Raw genomic sequence first — 27,203 nt, forward strand, 5'->3', positions numbered from 1 at the left:
ACAAAAACTACAAAACCCAGAATATAGCGCAAGTTCTCCTCGTCCAATAGGAACCCCCCCATGTAGCGAGGCGCGGAGGCCGGCTCTCGTAACTCAAGATGGCGGATGAGAGTGAGACAGCAGTGAAGTCGCCGGCACCTCCGCGGCCGCACATGATGGAAGGGAACGGAAACGGCCATGAGCACTGCAGCGATTGCGAGAACGAGGAGGACAACAGCTACAACCGGGGGTAACAAGATCCTCGGAGTCCAATTCCCATCCAGTCTCCTACAACCTGGGTCTCTGGGGTGCGGGGAAGTCACCGGGAGCTTAGTGTAACCCCACCCCCAAATTCTTATTGGCTGAGACATTGGAGTCCTGCCTGGCGATTGGTTGCTTTCTTTGTCATTTACCGGGGTGGGTGCTCAGTATATTAAGGGCCGGAGACATTCAGTACTTTTATTATAAAGTTCTTCTGTGTAACGTTCCACACTCGTGTGCTTCAGCCGCTTCCGGGGAAATAGCCTGTTGGACAGTGGTTTTCGATGGCACAACACGGCCAATATGACACTAAAGTTCAAAGGGGACGTCGTTAGTGGTGGTGTATGAACAACGTGATTAGCAATAAACGAATGATAAAACATTTCGCGGCAGTTCACCTTCAATGAGGAAATTCACCAGGCTATACGAACCATAATTATGTTGTAAAATGTCACTACCAGACAATCTCAAAATATAAACACCTTATAAACCCTATGTAATTACTGCATAATGTTTTGATGTATATGGTGTCTATTGCTCCAAATAATCCATACGTTTCCTGAACAATATATAATTAGGTCTTCCAGCATCTTTGCTCTTTTAACTTTGCAAAGTAGTCTCAAGCTTCCAAGATGTTGAGTGATGGTTCTTCTTGGACAGTGTTTGGAAGTGGGTTTAATATTGCATGTCCTGTACTTTTGGATCTTGCCTACTAGTAAGTATTGTTCCTCAGGCAAAGGAAATGCATCAGGCATTTGAATGTTGAGTTCTATTTCCAAATCAGTTTTCATTCTTGTAAGCCTATCATTCCTCTTTCTTCACAGTGTTACAGTGGCTGACACTCTCCCTATCTGTATCTGTAAAGGAAAGTCATGAGAGTCTGTTTTGGATATATAACTTTGGCTGAGCCTGTGATCTGATATTTTATAGTCATCTTGATCTTGTCATTTGCAGTATTGATGATAATCCTGGAGATAAAGGTAAAAGGTTGAAGTCTTTGGATAAACTTTAAAATAAATTCTGCTACCTCGTAGAGATGGGAGAGTATAAGAGCATTTAAATGGTTTGTAATCTGCCTGTGATGAATCTTTAGGTTAAAAGATTTAGCTTTTATGTTCTTCGATCAGCATTGAAAATGACAAATATAAAGGAAAAGGAAGCTTGTCAGATTGGGGTGTATAAAATTGTATTCTTTTGCCATCACTCACAACAGATCTAATGTAATGAAAGCCGCATTTTGAAGTTTCAGATTCCAAAAAATGAAAGTGCTAAGAGGAAACAGGAGAAACAGGAAGAAGGAAAAGTGCAGACCTACTGAGTAGAGATCCCAATCATAGATGAGAGTTGTTGAATTAGAAGTCATTTCAGAAGTGAAAGTATAGCTGCTTCTTTGCTCTCTGTGTAGTTACTTTTCTTTTTCTCTGCTAAAATGTTGCCCTGACCTGAGTCTATAGAGGTCTTTAATTGGTTTTGTTCCCTATAATCTGTGAATCATGTTGCAAAACTGCTTGGCAGAAAGTTCTATGTTTTATTTATAGTACAACAAAATGGTAACTTTACAAAAAACTTTGATTTCTTTTGGTGGTTGTTTTTGTTCATGGTTATGGTCCAGGTGAACAAATTAAGTTTATTCGCATCCTGAATCTAGAGATCTTTATAATAAATAAATTAGTAGGTGGCTGGTGAAAAACGGAGAACCCAGTCTGGGGGGCTGAGTCTAGTTCTGGTATTTTGATTCTGAGGTAGAGTCAACATTTTAGCATTAATTGTCAGAGGAAGTGGATTTGGGCAGAATCTGTATGGCACAGTGGGGAAAGCATAGACTGGAATTATTCAAGCCTGAGTTTAAAGCCTGATTCTGATGCTTAATATTGTCTTGTGACACTGGGATAGTTACTTTATCTCCAGTTGTAGGGATTGAATAAGATGACATCTGGAGTTCTGTCTTCTTTCTCTCTCCTTCAAATCTTCTATGTCCTCCTTACCCCAGCTTGCTTCCCTGCCCTTATCATATACCATGTTTTTTGTAGCTTTTATCATAACAGTCAAATGACATGTGTCCAGTCCCTGCCTCACTTGACTGTAAGGTAAGGTGCCCGAGAAAGGGTTCATGTCTTTTGAGATGCCTTGCACTTAGCATTAATGAATATTTGCTGTATGAGTGAATGGTTAAAGGTCTTAGCCCAATGTTAGTGGAGTTTCATTTCTCTTCACTGAGGGGAAGGATGTCAGGTTTTTCTTAAATATATATTTTCTTTCCCCCAAATAAATCACAATGTAAGCTTTGCTATAGTTTTTGTGAAATACATACATAAATCAAGGATCCTCCAATTTTCTATGGAAGCTTTCCACTGCTTTTTGGCTTCTTGAAAATTTTCTTGTCTTTACTTATATTTAGAATGTTTTTGAAGTGATGTAAGGAGAATGGTTCCTTTTAATGATAATGATTCTAAAGTATAATATGCAATTAGTTTATGATAGTTCAAACTAACCCTTCTGTCAGACCTTTCAAGATGGGCTCACAGTGCTTTACACTAATGAAATGAGCTACATTCATGCGCTGGAATCATAGGAAGTACAGTTCTGCTAGTTTCTTATGTTTCTTTGTATATAAGTTTAGTTCTTGACTTGTTATATGTTTCTTCCATAATTAAACATTTGGTGAGTATAAATTTTACATGTGCATATAAACACATGCGTAGATGCATACGTTCATAGTATATGTATATGTGTGTGTATATATGTGTGTGTGTGTTCCTATCAGCTATTTTTTAAAATAATAGCTACTTAACAGAGGAAAGGAAGGCAACATTTTTACCCCAGTTAATTGCATGACATAAGTTACCCTGAGGAATTGAGAGGAGAGTCACACTAAGATATCTTTGTGCTGCATCTCCCTGCAGTTCATGATTCATCAATATGGTTTAATTTGCTTGTTTTTAGTGAAAGGCTTTCCCCAGAAATATCACTACAGAATAAATCTTATTAGCTGGCTGATTTTAATTTTGGGATACCAAGCAAGTAAAGTAGAGGGAAAAAATTTAGACTTTTGTTCCTAGGATTCTTTCGGAATTTATTTTGCAATGTCATCGATACCACTGAGATGCTGGTAAGCCCTTGGTCAAGACCCTTTTGATAAGGAATGTCTCTTTTCTGTCCTGTTTTCTTACTCTGTGGGGACAGGTTAAGATGGGTTTCTATAAGTTTTCCCCTCTTATTAATAATGAGATATTATCCATTATGAAAAATCTTTTTGAAAGGAACTCCATAGGCTATCCTTACTTGCTTTTGTATTCTTCACATTCTCCAAGAATGGTTCTTTCCATATTTACTTGGTGGTTTATAGCTGCATCTAGCTCTTGGAAAGAAGAAATCTTTTTAGTTCTTAATTTCTCCCTCCAGCTTTTGGTTTTACAAAACTAGATCAAAGCAGAAATGAAAAGAGAAACCTCATCACTGATATCAAATAAGTGTTCTAATTTTATTTCCCAATTAAATGGCAATTAAAAAGAAACTAATCAAGAGCTGCTTCAAAGAGAAGAGACTGGAAAGCAGAAGAAACGAAAAGTAAATGAGAGCCTATTTCAGGGAGACTGCTGCTCATGGCAAACCAGTTTTGCTGATTTTTCACATTGTTTAATGTGCTCACTCAAAGATTTCCTGGGTTTAAGTCTGCAGTTAACTCTTTCGCTGTAGAGTTTGTAGATTTGGGGACCATAGATTTTGTAGATTTCATAACTTTAGGATGATGCTTCTTGAATGCTTCCTCTTTAACCTTGTATTTGAAATCTCTACCCTGCAAACCTCTCTTCGAGTTCCTCAAGGAAGGTACTCTTTGGATTGTTGCAGTTCAGGCACACAAAACATGGTGTTTTCTATTGAGAGCACCAAAAAAAAAAGGGAGGGGGGAAGAAAGGAAGGAAAAAACAAATTCTTTGACAGAATCAGTCCTTGCTTCAAAATTTTTTCTACCCCTGTTAACTTTGAGAGGCAGCTGAGGAGGATTCACTGTTAAGTGTTCAATAAATGTTATCTCTGGCTATTACCATGTGTTGGGCACGGTGCTAAGCCCTTTTGCATGGATTATCTCAGCTTGACTTCACTTGTAACTGATTTAGCTTTTGTAATGAGGCTTGGGATTTGCATCTCCACCTCTCTTTTTGACACCCTGAAGGACACATTCTAAACTTACTGGATTTTTCTTTTCCCTACTGCATTGACTTCTACATCCTGACTCTGTGAGAGTGTGAGTCCAGTTTTTGGATTCATTTAGTAACCCATGGCCTTTCCCTAACTAGGAATCCAGTTGGTGATGGAGGTGACTGGCCTTTTTAAACTCTCCTTGATAGACCAGTATCTTTCTAGAGGTCATTCTAGTGTGTGAAATTGCTGCTAGCATTGAGTCATTGCTCAGAAAATTGCCGAAAAAGGTCTCTGAACAGCATTTGATTTGACTTTGGGGTAGCCCACCAAACCAACGTATAGGATGTGGAATTTACATCTCTGTCTCATTACCATTTCAAACTATTGAGTATATCAGAGCTTTTATGACCCCTAAAAAACGAGTTTTCCTTCATGACAGAAATTGGCTTGTTCACTCTCAAAACTGGCTGACTATCTCAGGGAGGGCAGAGGGGGAACGTAAAAGCAGTCTTTTGTAATTCCTTCCCACAACCTGCTGTCCTTTTCACAGGCCTCCTAGGGTATCTTTTTGTCTGTACTAAAGTGTTTTCATTTTTTCTGTCATTTAGGATTTGCAAGCAGTTTTTTATGTAAATAACTGATTGGTGGAAATTTGCAGTTTGGGGTATTGCATTAAGTGATCCTGCAGGTACAGCAGTACAGAGGATTGGCAGCTAATACTGATTCATGCCATGTGGTTTCTACCTGGGCACCCTTGTAAATGCCATGTCATTCACCCCTCTTTGGGCCTTCCGAGTACTAATAGGATTGCTGGTGAATGTTTCATAAATCATGAATAAATTGATCTGCACAAGGATATTAGAGACTAGGATTGATTTACTAAGTTTCTCTGGAAATTTTGAATTTTAGCCCAAATAGTTAACTTTCAGTTTTTAGAGGTGGAAAACAGTGACCAAAAGTGGTAAATTTTATTTTCTGAACTCTTTTTTTCCGTTGATCTTATAATTAAAACTAAACCTGTAGTCTGTGTTTAAGACATGGGAATCATTTGTAGTTACACTGGAGCTTTTTGTTGTTGTCACTCTTAAAGGAATACGTCCTAAGGAGGGAGAAGACAACAAATAATAAAGTTGGTAATTTAAAATCTTAACCAGTGGCCTTACGGAGCACAGCATGCGCTCTGCATGCATAGACTATTAGCACAGCTGTCCTATGGAAATATTGCTGAAGATATTTTCTGACCCTCTGCGGGCTCTAGCTTTTCGGAGTTTTATTTTAGTCTATTATGCCCGGGAAGCATCAGTCAAGCACATATTCGTTGAACTCTTCACTGTGTGCTCAGCACAACTGTGTGCTGTGGGAAACAGCTGTTTAAGATGTGGTCCCTATACTTAGGAAATTCTTAATGTCATTGGGAAGCCAGGAAGCAGCACATTATTATATATAAAGCATTACATTGTTTGGGAGATCATAATTTTAGACATCAGGAGAGCCAAAATGGGCAGAGGAGGGAGGCTTTCTGGATAGAACATGGCTAACTCTCAACATTGCCTTTAACACCTGCTCCTCTGATACAGAAAAATTTATTTTAAGGCCCAGTGTGCTGAAACCGTTCTTTTGGCTTTAGAGATTCTCGGGTAATTCTCAACAGGGAATGAGACTCTAGTGTCGGGGGAGGAATGGGCCAAGTCTTTGGAGATTGGTGGCTCGTCGCAGGGTACTCGTTGGTTAGTTGATCCACTCTGCCTTATGTCTGGGCCTTGGTTTCTGCTTCTGGGAACAACCGGTTAAGCTTTAGCCTGCTAGCCCAGAGATTCCGTCCAGCTCTGGTCATTTAGCGCGCACAATAACAGCTTTCTGTTCCTCAGCCACACACCTTTGAGTGAATTTTGTCATCCAGTGGAACTGAGAGGAGGCCCCCACCTAGACCCTCCTCAGCGGTGGCTCACGTCATTTGGAAGTTTGCTGCTCCCGTCGCTCATCTCTCAGCTCGCCCTTTCCTCCCGCCCACCCATGTTCTCTGACTCTGCATTCTGTTTCTAGATATAAGTCCTGGGGTTCATTTTGCATTTCCTCCCCTTGCCCTGACTTTCTACCAGAGCATCCATAAGATTTCTTGCATGTTTGGAATTAGAATATTTTGGCCTTTGTTTAAAAAATGACATTTCTTGATTGCTTTTCTTTCCTGTTTCTGGGTCTGTCATTCCGCTAATTCATCCCATGTTTGCTAGGTTGTTCATTAATGACGTGGGTTGATCAACTTTACTTTAGAATATAAAATTCAATTTTTTTTAATGTGAACTCCCATTCCATTGCAGGCCCACACCGCAGTCCCCTCCCAAGAAAGAAGGCAAATTTCACTAATTCTCTGCTCATTATTTTGGCATGAAATGAACCAGATTTGGATTTTGGCTTGCTGTATTCCAAGGTTCTGATCAGTCTCTTTGGAGTATATTATGGTGACTGGCAGGCTTAGAGAACTCGAGAGATTTCTCTTTCAATTTGCAGAATCCCAGCACTATCCGGGACACCTACCCAGTGGGTGTGGACTTCAGGTTCCTTTTAAAACAGTGCTAAAGTCTTAGAGAAAGACTAGCCCTGGCTTCTCTGGGGTCCTCTGGTTTGGTTCTCCCCGCATCTAAATGGAAGTCATTCTTCTGTGAAATAGTATTGGCTTCCTAGGGTGCTTCTTGGAGACCTGCTCTCAAGGCCTCTGAACTTGCTTCTCATGAACAGTTGTAATCACTTGGAAAGCTGATCCTAATGGGTGGGCTCCTTGGAAGTCTCTTCTCTGAGTCAGTTGTCTTCCTGTTTGGGGTGTTGACTTGTAAGAAAGACCATGTCTTCTCTTGGATGTGGCTCAATACCTGGTGGCTCAGTAAAAATGACTTTTTTTTAAGCTCCCCTTTGTTCTTCAGCTGTCTCTGTGTGCTCGATGTACAAGTTGAAACAGGATTGTTGCTCAGTAGCTACATGTGCAAATTCAAGCCGATACGAGGAAAATGAAATTAGCTCTGCGGTTTTAGTTTGCGTCTTGGAGTTTGCCAGGCACTTGCATTAATCATAAAACAGAACAGAAGTTCAGCCCAAGGTCCTTCTACAAAAATGGAGTCCTTGAAGAGAAGACTACACAGAAGTGTCTCCACTGAGTAGTAAGAGCAAAGACAGGAGGTAGTTTTTTAGTGATTTTGCATACTTATAAAGATGTCTAAAGTTGGAGGAAGTAATTTCTTCTGTTAGGTAAAATTATATTTAGTAAGTAACCAATTGGTTAATATGTAACAATTCTTTACCATGGCTTAAAAATTTTTTTTTTTCCTGTAGAATTGTATAAACAATTCTTTTGGTAATTCTTATACAGGGACCAGAGAATTCATTCCATAAGCTGAAATGAATAAGGATTTATGAATTGTATCAACAGCGGAGCACTGGTCGTCTCCTAATATCAGCTAGTTTTTAAACCTTATGATGCTGCGTATAATCCTCAGACTGGAGTGAGACTATCTGGAATAAGAAACCCACATAGAGTTGTCATAGGCTGCAAATGGGCCTGCACGTGGTAACAAAATTGAGTTATTAAGAGAAAAAAATTATCTTCTAGCCATAAATGACTTTATGGTTCCGGTTCTTTACCATGGCTTTGGTGATTTTGCTGAGCATCAGTTTTAAGGCGTTTACCTTATTCCCCCTCTGAATGTTACTGGTCATCTTTCCATATTACGCCTTCTGTGTCTCATTAATATGATACCTAGGGGTTGTACTTGCATCTGGACTTCATGACCTTACGTTTGGACTAAAGTGACCTCCAGCCTTGACTGGACCTCCCTGACTTCACAGTCTCTGCGTGAGGAGCCTGATGAGAGAACTAGCCAGATGGATGCAGGCATAGCTGGATGGATGAGCTAGATGGGAACTGAGTGTCATGGGCCTAGGGAAAAGTCAGGCTTAATCCCTTCCAGGCTAAGAAGCTGTTGTCACTTTCAAGCATGGGAGGGACATGAAGAAAGTCATTTTCACAGAGGTGAGTTCCATAGCTGTATAGAGTTCAAGATGTTGCAGAATGATTGTGAAGTCAGGAAGATCCAGTACAGGCTAGAGGTAACTTTAGTCCATGTGCAAGGTCACAAAGTCTGGATGTGAATGCCCCTACCAGGACCAGGAGGAGATTAGTCTGAAGATATTCTATAGCAGAAAATGGCAGCACGTGGTTACAGATTGCCTCCTCCCGACACATACCACTTGCTATGAAAGAATTGATATTCATAATAACCCCAGCACATTTAAGACCTTGAAGGCTTTCTGAATTATAAAATAAAGTTTAAGTGATATTTGCCATAACGGTATGGAAAATGTATTTGACTGTTTTATTTTTTGAAAATTGGTTATCTCGAATATACAACTAAAACAATACCCTGAGTTTAGCCAATCCTGCAGATTAGGGTTTACTGTACTCTCAGATTGGACTCCTAATTTTGACTTTTTAATGGAAGAATTCCAGGGAGTATAGCAGAGTGATATCAGGCATTGCTCCCAGGCCGACAATGCCAGTATCAATTTAGACATGGCAGAAACCAGCAACAATTACAAAAGCAGGCTGCAAGGTGAAATTCATCATTAAAATGAAGGAAACCCGGAATCAGACTGTTATCCTAAAATCAACAATTGGGAGGAAACATTTGTGAGCTAATGAATGGAAAATGTCAAACCCAGTATGATATATGATTTGTGTCTCAATAAAGATATTGAGAGACAATACAGAAAATGATGAGAGATTGTAGAAATGTGGCTAAGAAACTTTTTGCTGCATTCATTGGGTGTGTCATGCAGAGGGAAAGCGGCTCGTGGAAGTCCCTGTTACCACGTTCACACTCACACACACACACACATTTCGTGTAATCTCTTAGTTTCAGGAGTGCCTGGATGTTTCACCTTTGTACTGGGTGTTGCCTGTGGTGAGCACCCAGTCTGAGCCTATGACAGCAGTCCTCGATCCTGCAGGACCGATTTTGGCATTTCCCATGATTGACTATTTTGGATATAGAGCACAGCAACGTTAAACTGCCTTTTTTCATCCTTCCTTCTTCCCTTTCCAATACTGCCTTGTGTTTTAGAGTCAGCTGGAGAAATTCATTAAAACCTAATAATGCATTGGGAGGGTGGGAGTGGGGGTGAGGAAGGGTTGCCATAAAGACCATTTTGGGTTGTCCTTTTAAATTCAGGGTGCTAAGCATGTATTGGTGGTATGAATGCCCTGTTATTAATTATCGTTTGCCTTTGGTGCCAGCAACCTGGCAATCTAAAGAAAATAATGTAAAATAAAAGCAAGAATAGAAAAGTTCCTTTCAAACAAGTAGGGCATTCCTTGCCCAGCACTCCCTCCCTGGGAGCTGGTGGGAGTTGGGAGAGCTGTGTTTTCTGGTGTCTTCTAAATGCCCCTTCTGGGAACCTGGATTCTCTAGTCTGCTTCTGAAGCCAGCAGGCTTGATTAAGGGAAGGTCTGGCTCCACAGAAGGCCCTTTGTCCGTGTAGCCCAAAACAGATGATATTTTAAAAACCCTGCATCAGTATTTGCTTGTCTTACAGTGGTTTGAGTCCAGCCAATGACACTGGAGCCAAAAAGAAGAAAAAGAAACAAAAAAAGAAGAAAGAGAAAGGCAGCGAGACAGATTCAGCCCAGGATCAGCCTGTGAAGGTAACAATGAGGCTCTGTTTTCTTGTGACCAAGAGTCACTTTTTCAGATGAGAGAGTTTTGGGATCCATGTATAGCAACAATTTAGATCAACAGTCTCCACTGCTGTTACTTCAAGATGGAGGAGTTGGATCCCTGGGCTGCCCTCTGCTGCCCTAGAGTGGATGAATCTGCTATCAAGCTGTAAAAGACACAGCTGGTTAGGCACTGGTGTCCCCTCAGAGTGCACAGGTACCTAACTAAGTGCGATGCTGTGCGCGGTGCCAGATACTTTGTTGTGCCAGCCGCCGTTGCCTAGAGCAGCAGTTCTCAGCCTTTTCCATCTTAAGTCTCCACCACTGTGGGAATATAAGCCCCGTTCTTTTTAAGGCAGACCTTTATATATCGCAAACATTCTCTTAATGCTGCAGTCATTGAAATGAAAACTCTTTGAGTCCCAGAGTCAGTTTCTGAGTTCCACTAGTTGAGAACAACTGGCCTAAAGCTTAGGACCTGGGACTGACACACTGACCTGAAACCCAGAGTGTGGGTAAGGTTGGTTTTGTTTCGTACATAAAACAACATTTAAAAAAAGAAAAACCTTTTATCTCAGTAATGTGCTATCCTCTTTAAAGTAGGCCCTGGGGAAGCTCAAAACATATCCATAATTCCTTTTTTAGAATTGCCTCCAAAACAGCTTATAAGCCTCGCAGAAATCCGGTGTCAGTCTACCCATACTTTGCTGTATGCTTCAAATGGTATGCTCCAACTTGAATCTTCTGTCTTATTGAGAAATGACTTCAAGTAATGTTTTACTATTTTCAATATCAAGCTCACTATAAAAAAAAAACAAACACATCATTAGTGACCACCATGTTGGCTAGGTTCTTGCCAGGCACTTCATTTAAATTAACCCCAAACCCTTTACATCCTTACAGGGTAGGTAGGGGTCTTCCCATTTTAAAGATGAGAGAGTTGGCTTACTTTAGTCTTTCAATCAGGAATTTTAGCCCAAGCTCATGCTTTGGCTTTGAGGATTTTTGTTTGTTTCATTGTCTGTCTGGGGGTGAGTATTTGCGCTCAAGCCTATATCAAAATGGTTCTCTCTGAAATTAGAAAATTTTAACGAAAAACCATTTACATAGCCCTTCCGTTTTCCTCAATGAGAGTGATGCTGTTTATTGAAGAGAATTTAGAAAAAACCAGCAAGAGGAAGAAAACTAATACTAGAATCACTTACAGTCCTACCTCCCAGGAATAAGCAATGTGAACATATTGATTTATAGTCTTCCTTTCCTTTACAATTTAAATAAAGAAAAAAAGTAGTAAAGTAGAAGAAATGACGGTTATTTTTATAATCATAAGCCTGACATAAGACCCAGAAGCCATAAAGAAAAATTGACAAATTTGAATTTCTCTGTAAAAGTCCAAAGATAAATAATAAACTGGGAAAATATTTATAATATGTGAATCAGTTCATTTAAAATAATGAGATGGCTAGGCAGTTTACAAAGAAAAAATATAAATTTAATCCGTGTATGAAAAGATGGTTAAAGCTCAATGAAATGAAAATGAGAGCAACATATTTTTTTTCTTTTAGATTGGCAGATATTAAGATTTGGTAAATCGAATGATGAGAGTGGAGAAACGCATGCTCTCATACATTCTTCACTGGGTTATTAACTGATACTCTTTAGAGAGCAAGTTGACAATATACATTATAATTTCAAATGTGCATATCCTTTGACTCAGGAAGCCTCCTTTCTCAGACTTCATCCTGCAGAAATACATATCCCAGTAAACAAAAATAGATGTATAAAAAAATTCATTACAGTATTGTTCGTAACACTGAAGAACAAAACCACCAAAATGCACATTGGTAGGGGGTCGTCTAAATTCACTGTGGTTCATACACACAGTGAACTCAGTTGTTAGAATGGGCAAGTCTCTTCAGCCACATAGAAAGATCTCTAAGACATAGTGTTTAAAGAAGAGCAGTTTGTGGAATAACACTATACGATCCAATTTTAGTTTTTGAAATTGTGTGTGTTTGGAACTTGCATGTAAAGAAGTCTGAAATTATATTTGCCTCTTCTCACTCTACCTCCCAAATTATGATTGTTGATGACAAGGCTTATATTTGAAGGATGGGATTGTTGGATTTTTACTTCCTATACATATTATACATTTCTGCACTGTTTGGAATTTTACACTGAGCGTATATTACTTTTACCATCAAACGTCACAAGACAGGGAGAAATCCTGTAGGTAGTACCCACCCACCAGATTGCTCATCATCAATAACTTTTTCCAGTTGTCATATGATATATAACCTCTGGGATTAGGGTAGGAACCACACCCCTTCTTTGAGTTGTACCCTTTAACTCTTGAACCTGCAATTAATCAAAAGTGCTTATTAACATAATGGGCCTTTTCTCTCCCCTACTTTGTCTCATTCAGATGAACTCTTTGCCAGCAGAGAGGATCCAGGAAATACAGAAGGCCATTGAACTATTTTCAGTGGGTCAGGGACCTGCCAAAACAATGGAGGAGGCTAGCAAGCGAAGCTACCAGTTCTGGGACACACAGCCCGTCCCCAAACTGGGTATGTATATGCTTTCTTCCCCAGACAAGGGCAGGGAAGGTAAGGGACGTATGTGCCTTAGCCATGGTAAGGGTTCCGCACTGAATTTGTGAGCGAGAACAGTAGAGTCCTGGAGTTCCTCGGTGGTTATTTTGAGAGGGTAGTCTTTAAAATGCAGCACAGAAAAGATTATTCTTCAGGGACTTTATCGTTGCACAATAACACACACTGAGAATAAATAATGGTTCTTTAGAGTCCATCATCATCCAATATAAATCTACAAAGAAAAACAGTGCACTGGCACGTGATGAGTGGAGATGTCTGCCCATGGGTCTGGCTTCCCACATAGATTTTTATAGACAGACTGTCTTGTTTATCTGGGCAAATGCATAATCCTGGAATGGGCCAAGTCCCCAGCCTCTTCCCCTTGTCTCTTGCCAGCGCACGCTTACTAAATGCGAAATAATTTGACATTTCGCTTAACAGTGACGGTTCAGCAGCTGGAATACCATATGCAGCTTTGGCTGGCACCCCTTAAAAAAACTACAATGAACTCTTAAAGGGTGGGACAGGCAGAAAATCTGAAAGGATTCCAGAAGAGACTAGATATAGCAGAGTTAGAGATTCCTGCTGAGAACAAGCCACAGCTAACCTTGATGGCTAACTTAAGAGAGGGTTGCTGTTGACAAAAAGTTTCTGGAGCAGTTGCATCATGATTCTAGGCTCATTGATAGCCCAACTCCTATTTTCTTTGTGACTGGGAAAGTGAGTATATTGGAAAACATGTGTTCCAACACCAAACGTCAGTGACCTTCAAGTTGTTCGCGTTAGTGCTCCCCTCCAGAACACGCTTCGGCTTGACAGTGTGTTTGGTGCAGAGGAGGAGGGCGGGGCAGGGCCAAGGACTGGTGAGGGGAGAGGGAAAGCTGTGCCCAAGGAGATTCGTCTGCTCCAGGGGTAGGGAGTACGTAGTACAGAGCCATACACCGCTTGAAGTGGTGTTCTCCCACCAGCAGAATGGGCCTCGCTTAGGAGCTTGTAGAATTGCAGCATCTCAGGCCCCACTCCAGACCTGCGGAATCAGAACTTTCAGGGGATTCGTGTCCACTTCGAAAGTTTCAGAATCTCTGCTCTGGAGCAGATGTAGTTCCTGGATAGCTTAGGCACAATCCAGAGGTAAGCTGAGGTGCGCCCCTATGGTGGGTGGAAAGCAAAGCACTGCCTAGACAGTTGTGAGTCATGAAATAGCAGGCCGGCACTATTCCAGAACCCTGTCCCAACCCATCCACCTTGTCTGTCAGGTTGTCTGCGTCACCCAGCTCCCAGGCCCACATGGCTAAACCCTCCAGGGAGGCTTTGGGTCACATCCTGTTCCAAGGGCATTCCTAGTAGCCGGTCCCAGTGACCACTCCCCCAACCAACCCCCCAGCCCCCCACAGCCACACACAACTCCAGGAACAGGGAGAACTCAGCCACATATTCCGCCTCTGAATGAAATGCCCAGAGAGGCATTTTGCGGTGACTGTCAGACGTCTTGGTCCAGATGTCAGATGAGTTTTTGAGGTTTTGGTTTGATTTTATTTTTTTATTAGGGATTTGCAAATGGGTAACTTAGCTCCATTCTTCATAGACAGTGGGAACCTGGGGATGAGGTGAATTAGGTAATGGGCTTCTATTTCCTCTTCAGTCCAATTATTCTTTGTTGTTTGCCTCAGTTTCTCTACCCGTAAGTATAGAAAGCGCTGCAGTTTAATTTTCAGAAGCTCCTGAGAAAGTCACACAGGTGCTCACAGGAGCCCTGATGCTCTCGGAAGGCACAGCAAGGCTCAGTGCTGTTTCTTCTGGACGTGGCTTCTATGCAGTGTATGGTGTGAGGCTCTCTGGGAGAGTGGTCCCTGAGCATCTGACCAGTCTGCCTTTCAGGTCCATGGCCAGTCAAGTCCAAGTGAAGGATACTTTTGCTTCTGTGAGTCAGCCCATAGAAAGTACCGCATTACAGGCCTGAGCTCGTCCACGTGCCTGAGGCGCCACCCTTGTTCTACATCGAGTATCCTTATAGTCTTGTGCCTTCTAGCTTCTTGCCTTCATTTTTTCCACTTAAATGGAGCTAATGATTGTAAAACTCAAGCATATCAAGTGTACTGTGTTTACAGCACTCCCCACCTTGTCTGGAGAGTCATTATTAGATTGTATTCCACCAAAGAGACCTAGAATTCTTTAGAAGTTTAAAATCATCCACCATTGAAAGGCCTGCTAAACAGCATATGTTTTAGGCTGTATAACAATTCTGTGTGCTCTCAAACATTTGATCTCCCTTTTCAGATCATGTCATTTTACTTTTTAAAAGGTACCTATTCTTTCATTCACCAACTCTTGCCACAGAATTGGTGCATTCTAAGATTCCATGAACAAGTGGCGAAGAAATGCTTGTCGGCCGCAGGATCTAGTAACTAGCCTAAACGAAAGATTTGGCCTTGAGATTATTGTGTTACAGTATCTGCCACATACTATTTCAATCAATGACACCACATATAACAGTGGTGGTCTCATAAGACATAATGGAGCTGAAAAATTCCTGTCGCCTGCCTAGCAGCATTGATGCTGGTATTAGCAAACCTGCACTGCTAGTTTGCACATACAGTTACATACAGTACATAATATTTGATAATGACAATAAATGACTGTTACTGATTTATGTATTTACTATGTGTCATTATTTTAGAGTGTACTCTTTCTACTTATGGAAACAAAGTTTGCTACAAAACAGCATGTCGTTACACTGGCAGCCTCATACATCTTGTGTTTACTTCATCTCTTGGTCGCATCATTTTCTTTCGTGCTTGATTTCATCTGATGGTGTTTTGTACAGTCACATGCTATACGGGTTGTAGACTTGGAACAGGAGGCTCGACCACAGAGCCTGGGCGTGGAGTAGGCTAGACCACGAGGTCGTGTGAGTGCGCTCTGTGTTCACTTGATGATGAAGTCGCCCGTCAGTGCGTTCTTCAGAACACATCCCTGCCGTTATGTGGCGCGTGACTGTACAGTGGGGGGAGACGACCAGTATCTTGTCCATGGAACTCATTTAGGAAAATAAATAAATAAAAAGGTTCCGAGGCTAAAAGTACTTTGGGAAAGGTATAAATTCAATATAAGAGAAAATCGACTACCACCTAGACAAGACAAGCATAGAACTCTTTGGTATTTTCCAAGGGTCTGGCCCTTGGCTGTGTAGGCTCAAAAAATTGTACGTGGCAGTGACTTAGAAGCAGATTGACTTATATTAAACTAATTCACAAGGGCTACTTTATGAATAAATCAAAATGCCAGTTTCTAAACTAGGGAAGAAAAATACCACCTGTCTCCCAAGCAAACCCGTTGGGGAGTCAGATTGTGAGTAGGAGGCAGTCAGGTACTTCCATGCCGTGTGTCCCTGTTGTCGCCTGCACTTTCCAGTTTGTGACCCTTGGCATGTTGGTAATGTCTCATTTCTTGAATATTTTTGCAGAAAATGGTGCATCTTGTGGGGACAGGGACCTTGTCTTTTCCTGGCTATAACCTAGTGCAGCGGCCCCAACCTTTTTGGCACCAGGGACCGGTGCTCCTATGAGAATTTAATGCCTGCTCATCTGAAGTGGAGCTGAGGCGGTGATGCTAGTGCTGGGGAGCGGCTGCAAACACAGATGAAGCTTCGTTCACTTGCCCGCTGCTCACCTCCTGCTCTGTGGCCTGGTTCCTAACAGGCCAAGGACTGATACAGACTGGTATTGGTCCTTGGTCTGAGGGTTGGGGACCCCTGTCCTAGTGTACAATGTCTGATGCACTGTTGTTCAGTAAATGCGTTGTGTGAAAGAGTTAGGTGGTCAGTCCTGATGGCATCGTCCACAGCTCATAGCCAGATGTTGCTGTTTCTGCTACACCTGCCGCACAGATCTTTTACTGGGAGGGTTTAGAGCTGCTGGTTGTACATTAGAATAATCTATTTAGGCCAGGAGTCTGAAAGTCAGTAAAAGCATGAATTGAGTGCCTAGTGTGTACAGAGCCTTATGCTAGGAGCAAACATTGTACTGAGTGAGTCTCTTTTGGAGACTCGTTTTTAAAATGTATTAAATGTTACATTCTTCCAAGCGTGAATGTGAACAAGCTCTGAATTATAGAAACTAAAGAACTCCCGCAGTCAAAATTAAGTGGTTGATTTGTCTATAGTTATCAAATGAGCCTGGTTTGGCTGTGGGTGGGAATCAGGACTGTGTCTTCTGAGTACCCCAAGCACTCCCCGCACACTCCATAGAGGAGGGGTGTCTGTCCAGGGTGGGATGTTGTGTCAGAGCCTAACTTCCCGCAGCATTGACACAGCAGACTCAGTGATTCAGCCTCAAAGCGCTCACTGGATTCTGTAAACACCAAAGGCCCGAGTTGGCAGCAGCAGTTAACTGGCCTGCATTGCTGAGAGCTGAGGCTGGCGGGGCCAAGATCCAGCCTGGCGCCTAGATGCCATCATCTGGTTCAGGAATGGGCCCAGTGCATTGTTGTTGCTGTTGACACAAAAGCAGCCTTGTCGCTACTCCTCATGGATCCTCCAGGTCGATGGGCCTGGGCCAGGGCCGTGACAGCACTCTTTACACCAGCCAGGAGGCGGAAAGCCAAATTAGTCAAGATAAATGTTTGTCATTCAGTGACCAGAGGGAGATGTAAAATGATTTTCAAAAAACCAGCCACCTTGGCTCCCAGTGATTGTTCTGAAGATTTGCCATGAATTGGCCCTCAGTTAGGGGCCAAGTAGTAGCTAGAGAGATGATCTGCATTTGCCAAGCACAGAGTGTTCTACAGATGGGGGGCTCCTGGGGACAGGAGGAATTTGCTCTGGTCGATTTTTGAGCCGAGTGCTGCCTTTTCCTGCCCTTCAGGAAGAGGCAGGGGGTGAGGCTCACGGTTGTGCTCTTCTTCTAGGAGAAGTGGTGAACACCCACGGGCCCGTGGAGCCTGACAAGGACAACATCCGCCAGGAGCCCTACACCCTGCCCCAGGGCTTCACTTGGGATGCCTTGGACTTGGGGGATCGTGGTGTGGTGAGTAGGCCCAGGCAGGCCACAGGTGTGGATTGGGCATCACTGTCACAGGGAGCCCTGCAGCCACACGGAGACAGCTTCTATGCAAGCCTTCTTCAAGGACTTTCTTAAGAGCTGGGCCTAATGGGTCTGAGCTTACCCCTCATCTGTCGCCTTTGGGGCCTGCCCAAGACTCCACAAAAATAGCACTTGGCTTCTCTGGCAGGTTGAGAGTTAACCTCAGAGGCTTCCCAAGGTGGATATCCGTTTTTGCATGCTTTTATTTTTCTTGTTTATCCATTCATTCATTCCCTTGTCTCAGCAATGGAGTGGTCGATTAGTTGGATGACAATCTTGGTCTTCTACCACATTATATACTTGAAGTCTGCCACTCTACCCCTTGGTGGCTCAGTTTCCTATTACAACTAGGGTGCTCGTTGTTCCCAAAGAGATCCCTGCCATGCCTGGGATAGAAAGAATTTGTGAGATTAAAGTGAGTTTAAACTACGTTTCTGGCAATTTGCCTTGTCCTTCTGAAAAGCTTGGAGCCCCAGGTATTGGAGTTGCGCCCTATCTGGCAGAAAGCTCTAAGGCAGCTCCATATTTCTCCACAGCTGAAAGAATTATACACCCTCCTGAATGAGAATTATGTGGAAGATGATGACAACATGTTCCGATTTGATTATTCCCCAGAATTTCTTTTATGGTGAGTCGTAAGGGCTTTCTTACGGTTCTGGGGCAAGGCAGAGAGCAGAACCACCACAGGGCATCAGATTTTTCATCCCCGCTGAGCCACCTTTTGAAAGGCAAGTTCATGTGTGATTTCTCAGTTCCTGCATCTGAAGGAGACTTGCTTCCGGTGGAGCTTAGAATTGAAACCTAATTTAAGATAAAATGACTGGGCGAGGGAGACACTGTACTCAGAGGAAAGACTCGTCTATTGTATGGTGACTTTATGTAAGAAGGGAAGGGGGGATGAGAGCTTCTAAGATTTAAAAGAAAAGAAGGGTCATTTTTCTATCTAGTTCCTGAGCACGCTCAGTGTATGAAAATGGCCTTGCCTGGCTGAGCCGTCTACCATGCTGGGCCACATTTAATATCCGGGAAGGTGGAGGCATGAGGCTGAATTTAGAGGGGCTGCCTGATGGAGGAGGGAAAGGAAGAATGGGCAAGCAGAGAGGGCAGCGACGGGACCCGGAGGGCAGATGGATTCCAGAGCTCTAGGGGCTCCACAGTCAGCTTCCAACCACGGGACCCACTGGACTCGGAGCCAAGGAGGCCAGTCCTCTGACATGAGCTGTCGAAATGAGCGAGCACCAAGAAATTGGATCGGGTATAAAATCCTCAGTATGACAGCCTTGGATTGGGTGGGTAAGTAGGCCAAGTGGGCTGAGCAGCAAGAAGTGGCTATGGCTCAATTCCATTTGTATCCATGAGGATTTGGCCCTAAAGAAAATTTAGCTGTGAACCCCTAGGGAGGTGGTAGCATGAGGTTAGACCCAAACTCTGTTCTGGAGCCCAAGCAGCCTGTCCACCCACTGGCAAGGCACCGCAGCCACAGCCTCTGTCTCTTCCAGGGCTCTCCGGCCGCCTGGCTGGCTCCCCCAATGGCACTGTGGGGTTCGAGTGGTCTCAAGTCGGAAACTGGTTGGGTTCATCAGCGCCATCCCTGCAAACATCCACATCTATGACACGTAAGCACCAGCGCCACCCGCCGCATCCCCATCATGCTACTTGGTCTGGGAGGGAGGGGAAGGTAACAAGGTACACACACCTTCTACAGAAGAAAGGGAAGTGCCCATGAAGGGAGGGAACTCGAGCCCCGGGAATAGAAATTCATAATAAGAGCTGTCCGTTTTGCTGTAAATTGTTGCTGGTTCTCGTGGCCGGGACCTGGGCCCGTGCACTCCCTGCAGGAGCTCAGCATTTGCACTTGCACATGTTGGTGCACTTGAGCAGTTTCCGAAATGGGCCCGAGCCAGGGTGACTCACATCCAGATAGTCACAAGGCCTTCGAGCTCTGTTGTTCATTCTCACTGGAAATGTCAGAACCATCTGCCACAGTCTTCTGGACTTACAGCTCGGGGATTCTTGTTGGAGTCGAAACCCTTGCAATCCTAGAATAACCCTTGACTTACTCTGTGAGGTTCCCTGTCTGCTAAAGGCAGGACTCCCCCAGCCTGCCATTGCAGATTCATCAGAGAGGCACTGGCAGTGCCTTCAAATAAGGCAGTTTGCTGGAGTCCCGCTCACCTTTGGAAGTAGAGTCTGTGTTGAGAGGAGAGCGGCTCCCTGCCTGGTGGAGCGGAGCAGTGGGAAGGAGTCTAAGCGCCGACTGCCGAGCGCAGGTGGTGGCAGAACACACGCTTGTGCTGAGGGCCCCGGTCCCTAAGGGGTGGCGGCCCATGCTCGCAGGGATTACCTTCCGGTTAAAAGCCTCATCACTGGGTTTTTTGGTTTTTTTTTTTTTTTTTTCCTTTTCAGAGAGAAGAAGATGGTAGAGATCAACTTCTTGTGTGTTCACAAAAAGCTGCGCTCCAAGAGGGTGGCTCCAGTCCTGATCCGTGAGATAACCCGGAGGGTTCACCTAGAGGGCATTTTCCAAGCCGTTTACACCGCCGGGGTGGTGTTACCAAAGCCTGTGGGCACCTGCAGGTAACAGCTCTTCCTGCGGGGCCCCAGGACAGTTGTGCCCGTTCTCATGGAGGAGCTGTGCGTGTCACTGGGCCACAGCTCCGCCTCAGCCCCGTGCGTGCCCGAGAGCATCTTGCGTCTCTAGTGTCTGATAGGGTGGGTGGCAGGCACCCACGGGTGCCAGGTAGGGAGCATGGACAAGCGAAGGGGGAGGTTATGGAAACGGCAGATTGGACGGATCGTGCGTGCCCCGTCCGAGGGGCTAGCCATTCTCAGCTCCCGTTCATTCCTGCCATTTGGAAACAAGGGATTTTGTTTTAGTTTTTAAGGACAAGCTTAAGTCTGGGTTTTTATGGCAAATATCTGAAAGTTTTAAATGGTTGGCTTAATTTTGTTGTGAATATTGTGTGGGCCAAAAAGGGCATATCTGATCCTTGGGTGACCCCAGGACAACCTCTGCCTCAGAAAGTTGTTTGAAATAATCACAGCCTGTGCCTCAAGAACGTCAAAAGAAAAACACCAGGCAAATGTGGTAGAGGAGAGGAGGGAGGAGGTTAAAAACACAGAGACCTTTAAGTCTTTTTCATTGACTTGATACCAGGAGTGGGGAGTGCTCTTCCCAGGCAACTGCTTGACAGGAGTTGCTTTTGAAATTGAGAAAGAATCCACGGCCATGCCACCCTGAACCAGCCCGATCCCGGCTGATCTCGGAAGCAAAGCAGGGTCAGGCCTGGTTAGTACTTGGATGGGAGACCACCTAGGAAGACCAGGTGCTGTAGGCGTAAAAAATAAGGGATCGTAAGCTGACAAGATCCTTGCAATCTGTAAGGTCAACCAAGGGTTGCCTTGCCTAAAAAAAAAAAAAAAAGAAAAAGAAAGAAAGAAATTGAGAAAGAAAAAAAGGAAATCCAGGAAGAGCACTGGCAACTCTGAATTCTTGGGGGGGGGGGGGAGGTTGGAGAGCAGGGCAGTGCCACAGGCTTGGGAGGGGCCTGACGTGTCTCTCACGCCACCTGCTGGCCATCTCCCTGTTATTGCCCTCTTAATGGGACTTGTCAGACTCCTCTGAGGACAGGACATTTGTGCCCCTACAGGTATTGGCATCGGTCCCTAAACCCACGGAAGCTGATTGAAGTGAAGTTCTCCCACCTGAGCAGAAATATGACCATGCAGCGTACCATGAAGCTCTACCGACTGCCAGAGGCCAGTGGTGCTCCGGGGTGATGGGCAGGGGGCGAGAGAGAGGCTGAGGAGAGCCTGGCCCTCAGGAAAGGAACAAGGCTTTGGGTAGGGGGAAGGGGTCAGAAAAGGGATTCAACCTATAGTTTTCTGATTCTTAGACTTTCCATTTCTGTTGTTTCTGTTGTCTGTAGTAAGAGTTTTATTTTAGTTTGACTTTCTCAGTTCTCCTCTGCCTGCGTCTGGGCTGGCTTCTCTGTCATCTGTTGCTAGGCTCAGAAAACACCTCTGTAATTTTAGCATAGTGAGTCTAAATAGAAAGACGAATCCACTCACTGAGCTGCAACACATCCCAGAGCCCAGTATAAATAAGCCAATGGGTGTCTGCTGTTCCTTCTGCCAAGTCAGGTAAACAGGGCCACCCAACCCCCAGGCCATGGACTCGTACCTGGGCCGCACAGCAGGAGGTGAGCAGCGGACAAGTGAAGCTTCATCTGTATTTGTAGTCACTCCCAGTGCTAGCATCACTGCCTCAGGTCATCAGTCATTAGATTCTCTGGAGCCACCAGTCCCTGGTGCCAAAAAGGTTGGGGACTGCTGATAAAGGGTGAATGTGCTGGACTTATGAGGAAATCCCAGATTTCTAATCCCAGTCCAGAGTTTGCCAGTGAAGAACTGGGTAGCCTGGAATGAGCTGGTTTTCTGTTCCGGGCCACAGTCTACCAAGTTTCCCAACAAAATGAACGTTCTGTGTTCTTTACTTGGTCTCAGGATCCTAATGGATCTGAAAGTTGCTTCTCTTTCCTTAGAGCTCTTCCAGGCATTGTCACAGTCAGTGGATACCCTCTCATCAGAGGCTGCCCACCTGGACTCATCAGCCACCTAACTGGATTAATCACCCTTGGATCAGGCTAATCCACCACTGGATTGGGGTCATTAGTGCCCTGTTTTGAGAGACTGCTGCAGCACAGTTAGACACTGCCCCAGAAGACAACTTTTTGTTATTACGAACACTTGCCCTGGATTCTAGGCAGGCAGAGAGTGTTCTTCATGTGGTGTAGCAGCCAGAAGAATGTCTCTGCGCTTCTGGCCCATGGGTGAGAGCACCAGCATGGCTGCTTTTTCAGACTTGGATTTGAGGTGTCATTGTGGGAGCTGCCATGTAGAAAACTCCGAGATCAGAAAGCGTTCCCTAGAGATATCAGGATTAGTGAGGAATTTTGGCTGTGAGAGGTCCTGGAACTGCAGTTTTAAAAGCAGTTCCTGCCCTGGGCAGCAGCCGCATCCAGGAGTGACTGAGGTATATAAACTGTTCGCTCCGCCCTGCTTTCGGGTTTGGCTGACCCCGCCTTTGCAGAATGAGTCTTTGAGGATACTCTCTCAGCCCCAGTATTTATAGTGGACCACCACATGGCTTCATTTCACTGAAGCTTTTTTTTTTTTCTTTTCCAAAGAGTAGCTGTAGGGTGGGATTCTGGTTTGCAATTAAATCTCAAGAGTTTGTTGGTTTTCTTCTGAATTTAACCTGCACGAGCATTCTGCTGGGGGCGTTACGGGTGCAGCGGTGTCTGAGTGGATAGATAACGCAGGCGCCCAGCGCAGCTGTGCTGGGTGGGCTTGGGGGTCCACAGTGCCCAGGCCGGAGCCTGTCTGTGGGGGCCCTGAGTCTGCAGAGAGAGGCCAGTGTAGGAAGAGATCCCAGTTCGGTGGGAGAAGGTGGTGAGGCCTCGGGGAAGGTGTGCCACTGAGGCCCAGGAGCCGCACTGGGCTGGGCCGACCCCAGCACGTCCTGGGGTGGTCTGGGCTTCTCTCTGTCTTGGCACTGTTCACATTTCTCCCTGGGTGATTTTTTGTCGTGGGGACTGTCCTGAGCATTATAGGACGTTTTAGCAGCACCCCTGGCTTCTACCCCTCTTCCTAGTAGTGACAACCAAAAATGCCTTCTGGTATTGTCAAATGTCCTCTGGGGGACAGTTGCCCCTGTTGAGAACAACTGGGCTTAGAAGAACAGAGGCACAGTCAGAAGGTCTTGTGCTCTGTGTTGGGGAGTTTGGAACAAGATGGGGCGTGGTGGGTTGTGTTTCTTAGGAAGATGTCCTGGGCCATGTGAATGAGAGATTGAAGCAACAGCCTTAACCAGGAGGGAAAGGGCCAAAAGATCCCAGAGAGGCAGGACTTGTGCCTGGGTGGGTATGAGCCGTGGGAGAGAGGGGTTGCCAAGGGTGCCCGAGGATTCTGTCTTGAGGGTCTGGGTGGACAGATGGAGGATCGGGTAAGAAGTGGGACAGTGTGAAGTGTCGGGGGCCTGAGAGGGAGCCGAGGCATTCCCAGTCAGCACGTCTGATGTTGTCTGTTTTCCTTCCAGTGTCCCAAGACAGCTGGATTGCGACCAATGGAAAAAAAGGACATTCCAGTAGTGCATCAGCTCCTCACCAGGTACCTGAAGCAGTTCCACCTCACGCCAGTCATGAGCCAAGAGGAGGTGGAGCACTGGTTCTACCCCCAGGAGAATATCATTGATACTTTTGTGGTGGAGGTGAGTGGGACGGGGCGTTCCGTGCCCCTGACCGTTCAGAGAGGCATTCGTTCCCCTTAAGTGGCTAGGGTTTCTGGGCTCGGTGACCAAAGAGCCGATTAACAGGACTGTTGCTACCCTAGACTTCCTTGGCTGTACAAGCTTGGTCCTCCCTAAGGACAGGACACTCTAGCTTGCACTTGCTGAAATGATACTCTGGACTTGGCATGAACCTTTCTCCCTCTCCCCACCCCAGTCACCACTGGTGACACAGAGAAAGAACTAAGCCCTCCCTAATCATGTAAGCCTGCAAGTCCCTGCCTGTCCTAGCTTGAAGTAGTACTGGCCCGGCACTGGGGACACAATCTAGGGGAATGCGAGCCTCAAGCAGTCCCGGTGATGCACAAGCCAGGAAAGAGCCGTCAGGTTCAGCCCCGCAGTCCAGCCTGGATTTTCCTCCTGGCTCTGTCCTCGAGTGCCCCTGGCCAGTGTATTTTCTCCTCCCTGCATATCCTGTTTCAGCTGTTTCACCCATTTGTCTAGCACAACAGAGTTGCCTTTGGGTGGTGTGAGTGCAAGTGGTACATTTTGTTCCCAGATGACAGGATTCCTGTGCTTGCGTGACATTGCTTCCTTTTATTGTCTTCTCTTCAGAATTCAAATGGTGAGGTGACAGACTTCCTGAGCTTTTATACGCTTCCCTCCACCATCATGAACCATCCAACCCACAAGAGTCTAAAGGCTGCTTATTCTTTCTACAACGTTCACACCCAGACCCCTCTTCTAGACCTCATGAGCGACGCCCTTGTTCTCGCCAAAATGGTGAGCAGACCAGAGGGTTCGGAGATCTGTGGGGCAGGGGCCGTGCAGCGGTGGTGAGCGTAGCTCGGGAGGTAGCTGCCCACGGGCCGGGGGCTTGGAGTCCTCCATGGCCTCCTGCTCCGCTTAGGGAGGGGCCCCGCAGCTCAAAACTAGGAGGGAGCAAGGAGCATCCACATGAAGTGAAGGCATTGAACTCCTCCTGATTTATTTCAGTGAGTTTCGTTCTCACGGGAGGCGCTGCCAAGGAGCCTGAATAGCCAGGCCTGCTCGGGGAGGAAAGGGGTTCTCCTTACGACTTCCCCAGCATGGGAATGGGGAGATTGGTCTCTGTCGTGGTGAGTCATTGGAGCTGCTGACTATAGAGCATGGGGGGAGGGGCCCAGGCATCTTTTACACCTGAGATGTCATTCTCAGTCAGTCTTCAACATGGGTTTTGCCTCTAGTGAGCCCAGCCCACTGTGGGCTGGCCAGACAGTGGACGGTCCAGTCCCTGCCCGTGAGAGCTTCTAACTGAGGTGGTGAGATGTAGGAAGTCTCCCCGCCACAGTCTCAAAGCACCATATCACGAAATCACAGGGTGCGCGCTGAAGGCCTGAGAGTTGGGGTGTCCCGGGAGTGGGAGAGCCAGGCAAGTGCTGACAGGAGCCAGCTTCTCAGAGGAAGGGGTTCAGGGCTTGCTCTCCAGAGAGGGCTGTGGAAGTTACTAGAGTGTTCCAGGGAGGCTTAGCAGGGAACAATAGGAGCAGTGGCCTGGGCGCCGAGTCTGTAAGTGTGCTCGGAGGGACAGCGAGGCGAGGCCAGGGAGGGTGGCGCTCAGAGTGTATCGAAGGCTGTCACTGGGGAGCAGGGTGCTGGCCGGACTTTGGATTCATTTAACACAGAAGCTGCCAGAACTTGGGAAGGAAGATCTCTGTCGTGGCCACCCGTGGGACGGTTCTGATAGGAGAGAAGGGCCGGAGGGTAAGGCAGCTTCCATTTCTCTCACTCGTTCCCGTTTCTCCCTGCCGCCCTGCAGAAGGGGTTTGACGTGTTCAATGCACTGGATCTCATGGAAAACAAAACCTTCCTGGAGAAGCTCAAGTTTGGCATAGGAGATGGCAACCTGCAGTATTATCTTTACAATTGGAAGTGCCCCAGCATGGGGGCAGAGAAGGTGTGTACCCAGCTGGGCCCGCCAGCTCGGGGAGTTGGTGGAGCAGAGACGGGGTCATAGGTCAGGGATCCAGCATCAGTCTGGGGCCTCGTGCACTGGTGCTTGGCCCCCTGAAAGGTCCCGTCCTCCAGTGGCCAGAATAGCAGGGTCAGCGTTCCCCTTCCAGCAGCTGGTGTGAGGGTGGCAGAAGGGACGGGCTTCAGAGCCACATAGAAGCAGGAAGGTTGTCTCCAGCTTCTCTTCCCACCAGGTGAGTCGCTGCAGCAGGCTGCGGGCAGGGCGTTTGGGAGCATCTCAGGGAGCCGTGCGAGTCTAGTTGCCCACAGCCACGAAGCTTAGAGTCTGAGTATTGAGGATCATTTTCCTCTGCTGGGCTGCTGCCCACATCCCAGCATGACCCTTCCTCAGCCCTTCCTCCGCCAGCTCCAGAGGGCAGCCCAGGGCCATGGGTGTGGTCAGCAGTTACAAAATAACTGGCTGCTGGAGGGAGGCCTAGTGGCCAGTGTTCCTTAAGATGCTGGACTTGCATTCCCTGCAGGATCCGATAAACGTATAAAGCCTTGTGCAGAGGGCGAGGGCAAGCCCCGGCGCACTCCTAGTGTGCTTACACAGCCGGTGGCATTCCGGGGGCTCAGCCATTCGGTACTTCAGGTCTGGGGTGGTGACGTGGGAGAGGCTTTGGACAACTATCAACTCAATTCTGCCCCTCCCCGTTGGCTCTCTTAGGTTGGGCTGGTGTTACAGTAACCAGTTGCCAATGAGATTCTGGATTAAGCCACTGAGAATTCAAACCAGGAAATGGAACCCCACCACTTGTTGGTCTAATTTTCACAAACGTGAGAATCCCTGGCAAAGGGAAGGAACAGAAGCGAACCGGCTTTACCAAACCGCCACTGAACTTGACAATTGTATTGCGATGGCGTAGGCTGCGTGATGTCACCTCTGGCCGTGTCTCTGGTCTCCCTGTTTTCCAATTAATCACATCCTTATGCAGCCGTGATCAAGGGAATGTAACTGCTGAAACCTAGCTCGTGATTGGCTTATTATGGAGTTAACGGGTGAATAATAAAAGTATATATATATATTATATATATAAATATTTTAAATATCTTTCATGTTCCACATGTACAAGGATGTTTGGTCTCTAAAGAAAAGCTGAATCCAGATCATTCCTCAGAATTAGAACCACGGACGGTGCCAGACAGACATACTGGTA

The 27,203-nt window shown here is 45.6% G+C and overlaps 1 protein-coding gene and 1 pseudogene across 1 annotated transcript; both read left to right on the plus strand.

Moving 5' to 3' along the window:
• Positions 1–67: 67 nt before the first annotated feature.
• NMT1 (N-myristoyltransferase 1) lies at positions 68–27,084 on the plus strand. Its single transcript, XM_016139786.2, has 12 exons — positions 68–229; positions 9,967–10,075; positions 12,513–12,657; positions 17,587–17,705; positions 18,299–18,390; positions 19,262–19,378; positions 20,169–20,339; positions 21,413–21,521; positions 23,863–24,033; positions 24,667–24,834; positions 25,850–25,987; positions 26,714–27,084. The coding sequence occupies exons 1-12, from the start codon at positions 99–101 to the stop codon at positions 26,732–26,734; spliced, it is 1,491 nt and encodes a 496-aa protein (XP_015995272.2). The 5' UTR covers positions 68–98; the 3' UTR covers positions 26,735–27,084.
• Positions 20,982–21,100, plus strand: LOC118604611 (annotated as a pseudogene).
• Positions 27,085–27,203: the final 119 nt, after the last annotated feature.

Source organism: Rousettus aegyptiacus, unplaced genomic scaffold, assembly GCF_014176215.1.
Source record: "Rousettus aegyptiacus isolate mRouAeg1 unplaced genomic scaffold, mRouAeg1.p scaffold_m13_p_6, whole genome shotgun sequence".
Classification (NCBI taxonomy): Eukaryota; Metazoa; Chordata; class Mammalia; order Chiroptera; family Pteropodidae; genus Rousettus; species Rousettus aegyptiacus.